This window comes from Clytia hemisphaerica, unplaced genomic scaffold (genome assembly GCF_902728285.1).
Source record: "Clytia hemisphaerica strain Z4C2 unplaced genomic scaffold, Clytia hemisphaerica genome assembly, whole genome shotgun sequence".
Lineage (NCBI taxonomy): Eukaryota > Metazoa > Cnidaria > Hydrozoa > Leptothecata > Clytiidae > Clytia > Clytia hemisphaerica.
This window is the reverse complement of record NW_027103289.1, coordinates 89101-101675: the sequence shown is the minus strand read 5'-3', so window position 1 is coordinate 101675 and position 12575 is coordinate 89101. Positions and strand designations below refer to the sequence as shown.

Genomic DNA, 12575 nt, shown 5'->3' with positions numbered 1-12575 from the left:
GATTCTTGACTAGTTGGGGGGCCGGTTCTTGACCAGGTCGGGTGGATTCTTCACCAGTTGGGGGGCCGGTTCTTGACCAGGTCGGGTGGATTCTTTACCAGTTGGGGGACAGGTCCTTGACCAGTTCAGGTGGATAGTTGACCAGTTGGGGAGCCGGTTCTTGACCAGGTCGGGTGGATTCTTGACCAGTTGGGGGGCCGGTTCTTGACCAGGTGGAGTGGTTTGTTGACTAGTTGGGGGGCAGGTCCTTGATCAGGTCGCGGGTAAATTCTTGACCAGAAAGTCAGATTCTTGACCAGCTGAGGGGTGGGTTCTTGACCAGGTTTTTTGTAAGATTTTACGAAATCGGGTCAGTAAAATAAGTCCCGGGTGGATTCTTGACCAGTTTAAAAAACTAGTCAAGAATCCAACCAGCGACCAGTCCAACCGGACTTGATCCCGATTATTTAACATACGTATATCTTCATATTACAATTTACTTAGTTACAACTATTTGTTTCAAACAACCATCCCTTCTACTAGACGGTCTAAACCTGTGGAACAAAAGCGGTAAGCACGCCACAGAATTCAAATGTTACATAAGCAGAAATAATATATACATTTTATACCTTGTCAGCCCTAAGTGACTAACTTTTGGCTAGGTGACTAACTTTTGGCTAGGTGACTAAAATTAGGGCCGACTAAAATTTGGGCCAAGTTAACAGTTTTTAATTAAGCTTTCTTTAATTTGCAGTATTTTAAGCTTTCTCCTATTTTCCATCTGCTTTTAAATTTAGAAATGGCCAAAATTTTTAGTCGGTCTTAATTATTAGTCGCCCCTTAGTGACTAAATTTCGACGAGGTGATTAAAATTAGGGCCGACTAATGATTAAGGCCGACTAAAATTGAGGCCAACTAAGTTTTGGCCGATAAGGCATCTCTACAATTCTGTGCATTGTTCTTTTACACTTCTGACATAAGGCTCTCGGACAGCGTCTTTGTTGGACTTTCTATCAAGACCTTTCAATGAATGTTTCGCTTTATAGATTCTTTTCTTGAAGGGTAGAAACCATTCCATGATATATCGGCGGAAGTCTGCGAATCTTCCAGCATAAATAAAAACATTGATGACTGAATTAGAAAAAAAGAAAATCAAGAGCCAAGCCATCATTTCGCCATATATAGCGTATGAATAACTTGATTGAACCAGATTCAAAATATTGGCATACATGCCACCAATCAAAGATGGTAAAATACAGACCAGATAAGAAGCAGCAGAATACAGGACCACTTTCTCTGATTTGTCGGTCTTGAATTCTGAATTGAGGTTTCTGCAACGTTGTTTGTTTTGACTGGCTAGGAATAACTTTAATCGGACACATAAAAATATCATGACACAAGAAGGGACGGTTATCTTAATTTGTGTTTGTAAAACGTTTAAAAATGACATTAACGTAGAACCTCGCATATGGCATTTATTGTTGTGAATTTCAATTGTAGTCAAGGAGAAAGACAGTGACATAGCAATGCTCAGGATCCATGTTAAAGCCAAATAAATTTGTATGGTGCGTTTTCTCAACGTTTTGAAAGGATTTGTAAAAGTCCGATATCTTTCGTAAGTCATACCACACAAAATCCATGCGGAGTTCACTCCACTTAATCGGCCGATCGGATAGATGAATTTACAAGCGAAAGAACCCAGTATCCAGTCACCGTGGTTGATGATTTCAATAATGGTGAAAATTGGTACCAAAAGACAACACAAGAGATCAGCGAACGATAAATGAGCGATGAAATAACGATAGTTTGATTTCATTCGTTTTGTCTTGAAACCAAAATATATGAACGAAACCAAATTCATGAAACAGCCAATCGTTAGTAGGAGCGAATATGCTGTGATTTTGAGGTAGTCGTTCCATTGCAAGGAATTGGAGCTTATGTTGTTTTTCGTTGACATTGCAAATTAAATAAATTATGTTATTTTATTCCAATGTTATTTCTTGCTTACAGCAACCTTGATGATAGCTTTCAACAATGAAGTAAGATCTTCATTTATGTTCAAGCCCCTTTCAGCAATGGTTTTGATTTTCGGGATAGAATGTTCGCAAAAACAACGAGAAAGAAAGATTGTAGTTGCACCTGCCATTTTTCTTTTATTTTAAGATTACCATAATTGCTTATTTTGTTTACAAGTAACCTCGCCGCCTTTTGGGCCAAAGAAATCAGTGGTAATGGGGAGAGTAAATATGGTACTTTGTAATTAGAATATTTGGAAAAGTGAGGAAAGATAGGATGGAAAATAGAAGATAAAAACATTTTGTCGAATTCATTACTTTACAGATGAAGGAGACATACGCTCTTTAATTTATCTAAACAGCCCAATCCCAATTCCCAAGATTGAACTTTTTCACTATAGAAAACATTTGTTTTAGCTAAAAAAATGTAATTTTGAGTTTAGTTCTTCCATTACATTTTTTGAAGGGGATGGGATTGTTACTGATTTCAGGGTGTTTTACCACATGGAGTGATTTTCTGGTCCAATTTTATCGCTCATTTAATGTTCGCTTATCTATTGTGCTATCTTTTGGTATCAGCAATGACCATTATCGAGATTATCAACCACGGTCAAAGATTTTCACAGAAAACAGAAAGTATCATTGTTAAAAATTCACTTTTTTAGATTTTTTCTCAGATCTTCACATAATTTGAAATCAAAAAAATATTATATACATGTTTGTTCGGTAATTATCATAATTTTTACATTGAAGATAAAAATAGCAGCATATCATAATTTAAAGTTATCTACAATTAAAAAAAAATATATATTTCAAGAAATAATCTTAGTCCTGTATTTTAACATGAACACATAAACGACTGGACATCCATCTCCTTTGTCTTTTTGTAGAAAAGGCTGCTAGCTTCGTTGCCGCCTCGTTAAAAGCATAAAATGAAACAATAGATTTTGATGATATACCACTTGGGAATACCTTACTAACAACGTCAAAACTTCGACAAAAGTCTCTGTTGTTCTACTCTTCTCAACTCTTTTATCTATATCATAACCAAGATAACAGAGGTAATATCATCGTCAGCTTGTCAAAACTCCGACTAATATTTCTAAATTTTGATTTAAAAGTGTCTAATAATTTTAGAGAGTGTCACATTCTAATTTCGATTTTCTTATGAAACAGGTTCTCAACTTTGGCAAGCTATTTTTTTCAAGTCACAAAAAAAATTATTTGAGTGACAAAAGGGATTCAAAAGTATACACGCAGTTGAAATTCTGCATTTTAGAGTTGAAAATGTTGATAAAATATATTGCAAACTTGTGAAAAAATTCGAAAATAATTTTTTTGTACATTAGGAGTAATGTTCAAGCTCTATCAATCCTTTTACCTAAATAATTCAAAGAAATAAAATTATGACGGAACATTGTCGGATTTTTCATACCAATTTTGAAACACGGGCGGCAACGAAGCTCGCTTCAAAGAGACAATAAAAGATAGACGTCCAGTCGTTTATATGTTCATGATTTTAACAAACAATATTGTTTCTAATTCTTGATACGGAGGAATCCGGTAAGAAAATATGGATTTTGACCTCCGTGTTCCTATTTTAAGTAACAGACAGTGGTCCAATGCCGGTTTTTTTCGAGTGTTTCCGTTAGATAAATGACTAAGATTAACAGTAATATGTAAGAAAGGTCACACATGGTCTTGGTCACAACAAAAAGTTTTATACAGAGAAATCAATATATTATGATAACATGTGGAATAAAGTGGCAAACAATCGTTTAATAAAGTTGTGTGATTTTCTTGATGGAGGTTTTCCAGTTATTTTTCCATCGTTCGTTTTCATTTCGAATGACGTCACACGATTTTTTCAATTCTTCTCTTTCAAGTGATTGGTTGTCCAGAAAATGCTGCAAAAACAAAATGGAGCATAAGTATCAACTATTGAGTCATTTGGAAATCAAAATAAGGATGCTCTATAGAAATCCCTCTCAATCAGCTCAGTAATTCTCGCAAGCTCTTGCACTTCGAGCCCACTTATTACTTAAAGGTCTAACCCTTGTCCCTCTGCCCCTTGAAAATCGAAATAAGGTCAACTTGCACATAACGATATTCAGATACGTCATAGACTATGTTGGGGCATCTTTAAATTTTGGAGGAACAAAGAAGAAAAGTAGAGTGTATTTGTACATCCCCTTCTCACAGACCCGGTAGAATTCTTTCAGCCAGTGGCAGTCAAGAACACCTTCAAATTAGCCTATCATAGGCTATTTAGACTATTTTATATAGGCTATTTAGCCGAAAATCGATAAAAACCTCGATTTCTGACGAAATATAAATAGTCGCGTCTTCTCTAAAGAATACACGGTTCCTCATTGTCAGAGAAATGCTCATGACAAATTTTGACTTTGGGTCAATTTTGGTTTAGGAAATATTCCACTTTTTGGTACTGTGCATGCGTGCGCATGCGCAGGGTAAGAAAATCTGGCTTTTTGTCGATTCAGCAGAACTTCATTATCAGAAAATTAGCCTATAATTGGTTAGTTAGCCGATGGATAGTAAATTTATTCATATTTCTCTTTCCAAAATATGTTATATCAGTTTAAGAGTGTTTTAAGTGAAAAAGATTCTTTTGGCTTTGGGCAATGAAGTAATGGTGAAAAATAGACATATTTATATTTCGTCAGAAATCGAGGTTTTTATCGATTTTCGGCTAAATAGCCTATATAAAATAGTCTAAATAGCCTATGATAGGCCAATCAGCCTATGTAGTTTGAAGGTGTTCTTGACTGAGTGGGGGTAAAAATAACGGACTGAAACTCGATGGGGATTGATATTCCCATATTTTTTATGGCCGGAATTTAAATTCTTTTGTTTTCAAGTCAGAAAATTCAGTGGGGGATTGGAAAAATAGCATAGTATTCTGCAGTGAGGATTGTTTTATTTGATTAGTTTCAGTGGGGACAAAAATTGAAAGACAATTTTCCACTGGGGCCGATATTTTGGCGAATCTTTCCAGTGGCAATGGTTCCCAGTGAGTCTGAAAAGAATTGTATTTGTAATCGTACCTGGAATTCTTCATCTCTGGCCTTGATCACTGCTTTATGGGCTTCGGTTTGTTTCATCGAGTTCGGTATAGTAAGGAAATCCGTTGCTTTCAATATTCCACTTTCAATGAGACTCGATGTATCAAGTTTTGGCCAATAGTGTGGAGTGGGAGTTTCGAATTGATCTACAGAAAAGAATTGTAGTTATTTTGATCTATAAATGATAAACATAGGAACCAGGGCTCTAAGATCCTACAAATGAAAAACGTTCAGTAACATTGCGAGAGGAAAGGAGAATTGAAAAATAATCTTCCACTCTGATTCTACCTCATCTTTCATATAACTAATTCCATTGTACTGCACATTTCTCTGATTCTAGACTCTCGGTAAAAGACTCTTGTTCAAACCAGCTTTTTGACTTTCTATTTAGCCCTTTCAGCAAGTATTAATCTTAAGTTTAAGAGTCTTTCCCTACAATCATGGTCAAAATCCATTGAGAATTTAGGTTATTTCTTCGTTTTTCGAAATTTGGAGTTTGGGCGAGAAAATCGCTTTTGGGCTGATTTATAAATTTATTCGAGTATTTCAATTCGGGAGAGGTTTATAGACTTCCAGGCTATATTCTGAGCCCTATTGGACTATTCATGAACTTTTGGATCCTTAAGTATTAAGTCTAGCTTTAAAACTCTACCTTTCCAACCTAATTTAGAGCGTTTGAGGTTATAAGATTTCGTAAGAATTTCCCTTTTTTCCTCAAATATCAGTATTATTACCGTGATTGTACATGACTAGCTTTTTGACTTTTTATTTAACCCTTTAAGCAAGTATTTATCCTAAGTTTAAAGAGTCTTTCCCTGTCTACCTATGATGGTGCACAGATTATCCAGTCTAAATAAAAACGCTTTGTGAAAAATCCTGAATTCTGTCATGTTGAGGTATAACCCACTGATCAAAAGTGGTAAAATACAGACCAGATAGGAGAGGGCCACTTTCTCAAATCTTTATGTTTATTTACAAGTGCAAGTTTTATCGTATTGTTTTAGATTTTTAAAATGAACAAGTTTTACGCTAATAACTCTAATAACTGGCACCTGCCATTCTATACCTGTCTAATTTTAGATCATCTTAATTACTGTTCTCTTTTGAGAGCGGGTAATCAGTGATAATGAGGAGTGTCAATATGGTACTTTATAATTACAATTTCGAGATAAGGGGAGTCAAGTAAGACGACTAAGAACCCCAAACAACAACTTCTGCGTTGAATTTGAGAAAAATAAATCTTGAAATGTCGGCGAACACAAATAACACTGTAGACTTCATCTCTTTACAATGGAGCGACTACCTCAAAATCACAGCATATTCACTCCTACTAACGATTGGCTGTTTTATGAATTTAGTTTCGTTCATATATTTTGGTTTCAAGACAAAACGAATGAAATCAAATTATCGTTATTTCATCGCTCATTTATCGTTCGCTGATCTCTTGTGTTGTCTTTTGGTACCAATTTTCACCATCTTTGAAATCATCAACCACGGTCAATGGGTACTTGGTTCTTTCACTTGTACTTATCTTAACCCGATTGGGCGATTAACCGGAATAGCTTCAGGATGGATTCTCTGCGGAATGACATATGAAAGATATAGAAAATTCAAAAAGCCTTTTCATCCCTTATCGAAAGGAATGATTCAAATGTATTTAATGTTCATTTGGATTTTTAGCCTCTCAATGTTCTTTTCATTCTCGTTTACTTCAGTACGAATTCAAAATGGCCAATGCTTCTTGGTTTTCACAAGAATAACACAAAATTTAAATATCATTAAAACACAAATAAAGATTGCCATTCCATCCGGCATTATGATCATTTTGTGTTTACGTTTGAAGTGTTTTCTCGTGAAAGAGAATAGACGACGATGTTCAACCTTGAACTCTAAATTCAAGACCGACAAATCAGAGAAAATGGTCCTGTATTCTGCTGCTTCCTATCTGGTCTGTGTTTTACCAACTTTCATTGGTAACATGGTGGTTAATATTGGTAATATAACGAAATCGCAAGAATCATACCCGATTTACAATGACATTAAAGTTTGGACCTTGATTTTCTTTTTCGCAAATTCAGTTATCAATGTTTTCATTTACGCTGGAAGATTTAGAGATTTTCGAAAATACATTTTCGAGTGGATCGTGTGTATTTTTTGTATCAAGAAATGGAAGAGGGGCCAAAGCACTCTCAGGTGCATACCAGACAGTAATTCATCACAAGAAAATTGTACTGAGCTTTAAAACTGCTACGCATCCCTTGACTGTTAATGCCAATGAGCTTGCAAAACTTGTTTCAATCTTGTTTATAGAAATTAAAGTGACAACATTGTATCTAAAGTAAATTCGTGCACACGAATGGACTTTGGTGAGAACACCTGATCCCATGTACTAACGAACAAACATTTCGGACAAAAAATCTTCGGTTCCGTCTGATAATTCTAATAGCTCTGGCCTGATAGCTTTTAAACATTGAAATTTCAGTTAGCCTTAAACTCAAGTAAAGATGACTTTTGAATTGAATGAAACGATAATTTGTTGATGACGAAAATATAATACCTTCATTTTTGGAAAGATTCTGTTGTTGATTTTGTTTTTCACTTTCTTCTTGTTTCCTTTGTTTTTGATTTTCACGCAATAATTCTTTTTCCGCCTTCGGTTTCATCTTTGGGTCTGTCGAGGAAAAAGATAATATATGGGTATTGAATATTTTTACCGTAAAGATAAAGAATAGCAGATGTAAATAAGGAATTTCGTCAAGTCTGACGTCTAGAGGTCTACAGATACAAATGGTAAGAGTTCGGGAAGCTTTCTTAATTTAACGAAACTACCCCATTTTCAACTGCCCTAAAACACTATAGTGCGATGGGAATTGGATTTTCTTCGAAAATAGGAATGTATCCGATTAGTAAAACGTCGTTTACGAGAGTTTCTTGTTGGCGGTGACTTACAATATTAGAGAGTTTCCGGAATCCCAACGAGAACGGCAACGGCGTCGTGAGTGGTCTTCACCGTCATCGTTGTCGTCAGCAATTTTCTACATTCCGATTTCGCTTTTTTTCTCACGCACCGTAAAGTAAAATTCTTAGTGCAATAAATGTGGAGAACTTTCTTTGCAGTCAAGTGTATCACTTGGATTTGCATTACTAGCCATCTTGTCATGTTTGTTGTTATTTCTGAGTGTTCACGTTTTGGCACAACATCAAAACACAAGTCCTGCGCGGGAAAATAGAACGTTTCAAGGGGTTTCCTCGGAGGTTCACGCATGCGCAGAAGTATCAAAACAAAGATTAAAGTTGCCGTCGCTGTTCTCGTTGTGATTTCGGAAACTCTCTAATATCGAATAGTAGAATGTCGAATTACAGGGAGTCAACTTGAACTCAGAATATTAAAGTACCTCCGATGATCACTTCATCCAAGGTCAATGCCACGTCGAATTGTGATAAAAGCGTGTTCACTTTCTCATTCAGCTCGATAACAAACGATCTCACGCTCATATTGATGCAATCTAACATCAACTTTTGATAGTCATCAAGTGATTTCTCCGACTCTTTTTGCCTCGATTTCTCGGACGATTTTAGTTTATCAAGCTCTGGTTTGTTGTTTGGATGACCGAGTGTAGGGCGAAGCAATGTTTGGTGTTCTTTCTGTGAAGAAATTAAAAATGTAAATTGTAAAAGGTTACGATCCGACTGACTAGACCTTTTCATAAATTACGTCAGGAGCAACGCTTACCTCGTTTTCAAAATATTGCTACGGTAATTGATTCCCAGAAGAGTTCATAAGAAGTTAACTCTATTTATAAAAGCAACACTTCGAGGCTCAATGGATTTAAACACCTTATGGTAATTGTTTCAAAACGACGTAGTTGTTACACGTAAAATAATTAATGAAAAGGCCTATCCATAACGACTTTAAATTTAATTTTTGCATTTGCTTCTGTCTGTGTAACTAGAAATAGGAACATATCCTTAACGACATGATGCATAAAAACTTACTTTTAATCGTTCACTGATCTCAATTTTGGATTTGAGCGTGTTACTGATATCTTTTTGAGCATTGGAACGCATATTTTGATGTTTGGTAACCAGGGATATCATGAGAAGAGACGGAAGTTCGATCATAATCCCATTGAACAACTTGATCTGTGCACGAAATTCTATTATTGGAAATTACAACTAATTTTCAAACTGGTTATTACAGGTACCGATACCTGGTCAATACACCTATTAAAAGACACCATTTAACGCATTTTCTACATTTTGGCTACGCAGTATTTTTCGAACCAAAGAAAGAACAACTTTCTCCCCTCAAAGCGCCGTGCGACCACAAATTGTTTCTTTATTCTGTATGGTCAGTATCGAGACACACCCGTTTTTGTATAAAAATGTCACTAGCTACTTGTGAAGGGATCAAGTACGGATTTACAAGGTCAGAATGAGGGCATGTCTTAACTTATTTAACAGTCAAGAAAAGTTTCGTGCCATTTCAGGCAGTCTTCAGTCAGATTTTAAAATGAAAATATTTTCGGGGTTAAAGACAAAAGTAACAATTACTAAAACGATACAATTTGAACAAATCTGGCTCGTCAAGACTCAACGTATCATATCGTTTCGTATTTTCAAAATATCTTTGACCAATACCAACCTTGAATACAGTCATTATGATAAGACTCGGTCTGTGTTTTATACTTTCGTAATCTCCCGATGACTGATTCTGCGCACAAATCAAAAGTGTCATTGATAACTTTTGGTCGTGTTGGATGGCGAGTACCTTTCTGACGATAGTAGTGCTGATATATAAAAAGAGTAGAAATTATTAATAATCACATCACGTGTCTCGTCTTAAAATGTCAACTCCCCTCCTACTTGCAAAAATAAAAATGCACCTTTAAGAAATTCGTTGAGAAATTTACCATCGCAGCACTTCAAAAACGAGAAATAGGGAATGGAATAAGAGAATTTGAGTTGTAAAACTCCAAATAAAAAAGTTGACCCCTATAAGATAAACATACATATATGTGTAGTTAATTACCTCAGCTGAACTAAGAAGACCATCCAAGCCAGATTGTAAGATTTTTATTTGTAATGCTAAGAAGTGTTTGCTGAGGAGGAGAAAGAATAGATTATGATTAAGGACCTGTTTGACCACAATCTTTCAGAGATTATTCCCTCTCCAGAGATAAATACCAAGAGAGGCCTAAGGACAAAATATCATCATTAACAATTCCAAATTAAGAAAAAAAGACCTTCCATGGTGTCACGTGACTTTCTTGTAAGGAAATCCTACAAAAAAATCCGTTTTCAACCATTCGGAATTTTAGCTCTCCGACTTTGAACATTCTCCCCGATTTATTCATCAAAAGGAAATCTCACTTTTTAAAAGTTAATTTACTCACTCAGATTTTTCAGGCTCCTGACTGGGATCACCGAAAGCCAAATACTTCTTGTCGTATTTTCCACCTAGAGACGTTCGAACGCCACTGTTTCGTCGCATGCTGTACCTGAGAATGTGTAAGATTATATTTTGTAGAAAGTGGCTCAGCAAGATAACGTCATTTGAAAGCGCGTTTCTTACTCTCAATTATTTTTACACATCCTCAAATTTTCGCGTATCTTGCAATACATAGAATATCTTCTGAGTGTTTTTGACGGAAATTTTAAAGGTATATAGGGCAAAAAAAGACTTCAGGAGTTAAACTAAATTTTATAGCCAAGGATAGTTATTTTTCTCGTCTTGGCAACTCTTTAAATGATCCAAACATAGGAAGTAAGAAATACTGGTCTACGCTGAAGCAGTTTCTGAACGTACGTAAAACCCCGAAGATTCCACCTATTCGAAATGAAAGAAACGTCCTTGTAAGTGATGTTTCTGAGAAGGCCGATATTTTTAACTCTTTTTTCTCAAACCAATGCTCACTTATCGATACTGGTAGGTAGTGTTTTGCCAACTGAACCATTTCTTACTAACTCTAGACTGGATAATCTTGTATTTGAAGAAGAAAAAATCGAGTCTATTATTAATTCTTTGAATGTTAACAAAGCCCATGGGTGGGATAATATTTCTACTCGTATGGTCAGAATCTGTGGTAAGTCTCTAGTAAAACCTTTGCTTAGCACATTCAATCTTTCTAACAACTCTGGTATCTTCCCATCACAGTGGAAGAAAGGTAACGTGGTTCCTGTCTATAAAAAGGGAGACAGGAGCATAGCCAAAAACTACAGACCAGTGTCTCTTCTTCCTGTGTTTGGAAAAATATATGAAAAGTGTATTTACGATACACTTTACAGGTATTTTGAAAACAATAACTTATTTTCTCCTTGTCAGTCTGGTTTTCGGGAGGGGGATTCCTGCATTTCTCAGTTGTTATCCATAACGCATGATATTTATACATGGTTTGACAAAGATCCTTCTCTAGATACCAGGGGGGTGTTTTTAGATATTTCAAAGGCATTCGATCGGGTGTGGCACGATGGCTTACTCTTTAAACTCAAATCTTATGGGATGACTGGACCGTTGTTTTCCTTAATTCGCAGCTTTCTTAACGATAGGCATCAGAGAGTTGTGTTAAATGGAAAAACATCTGAGTGGAAGCGAATCAATGCTGGGGTACCTCAAGGCTCGATTCTTGGCCCATTGTTCTTCTTAATTTATATTAATGATCTTCCAAAAAACCTTGAGTCAAAACCGAAGATCTTTGCTGACGATACCTCTTTATTCTCTCTTGTGATTGATCAACTCTGGAGCCTTGATGTACTTAACAGAGATCTCTCCAGGATAACAGACTGGGCTCATCAATGGAAGATGTCTTTTAACCCTGACCCATCTAAGCAAGCCATTGAAGTCTATTTTACCTGTAGACTCACTCCTCCTAATGCTCCAGTAATCTCCTTTAATAATTCTAAAATCGCGACCAGTGAGTACCAGAAACATCTTGGTCTAATCTTAGATTCAAAACTTTCTTTTGATCGCCATCTAGACGAGAAGATAAAAAAGGCCAATAATGGAATTGGTCTTATTAACCGACTTCGCAAGCATGTGCCTAGGAGATCTCTACTAACCATTTATAAATCTTTCATTAGGCCTCATCTTGATTATGGTGATATCGTATATGACCGCCCGGGAAATGCTACCTTTGTGCAGAAGCTTAAATCTATTCAATATAATGCCTGTTTAGCTATAACAGGCTGTTTTCGTGGAACGTCTCAAGAAAAACTTTATTCAGAACTTGGTCTTGAAAGTCTTGCTAACAGGCGCTTTGCTAGAAGAATGACATTCTTCTATGGAATTATTAACAATTTAGCCCCTTCGTATTTACGTAACTACCTGCCAGTAAGACTTACAGCACCAGGTGGCCTTAGAACAAGAAATCCTATTTATCCTCTTAATATACGAACTGAACGTTTCCGTAACACTTTTTTTCCGTACTGCATATCTCAGTGGAATGTTCTCGGAGGTAATATACGAGATCTACCTTCAATTAAAACTTTCAAAAAAGCA

The 12575-nt window shown here is 36.0% G+C and overlaps 1 protein-coding gene across 1 annotated transcript in view; it reads right to left on the bottom strand.

The window, feature by feature from the left end:
• Positions 1-3712: 3712 nt before the first annotated feature.
• Positions 3713-12575, bottom strand: part of LOC136810065 (coiled-coil domain-containing protein 180-like) — a 46689-nt gene continuing 37826 nt past the window's right edge. The window contains exons 25-32 of the mRNA XM_067066638.1: positions 10474-10578; positions 10110-10179; positions 9723-9867; positions 9074-9234; positions 8473-8722; positions 7635-7748; positions 5060-5223; positions 3713-3901 (exon numbers count right to left, since the gene is read on the bottom strand). Of these exons, the coding sequence (XP_066922739.1) occupies positions 3773-3901; positions 5060-5223; positions 7635-7748; positions 8473-8722; positions 9074-9234; positions 9723-9867; positions 10110-10179; positions 10474-10578 (1138 nt within the window). The 3' untranslated portion in view covers positions 3713-3772. The remainder of the gene's footprint in view (positions 3902-5059; positions 5224-7634; positions 7749-8472; positions 8723-9073; positions 9235-9722; positions 9868-10109; positions 10180-10473; positions 10579-12575) is intronic.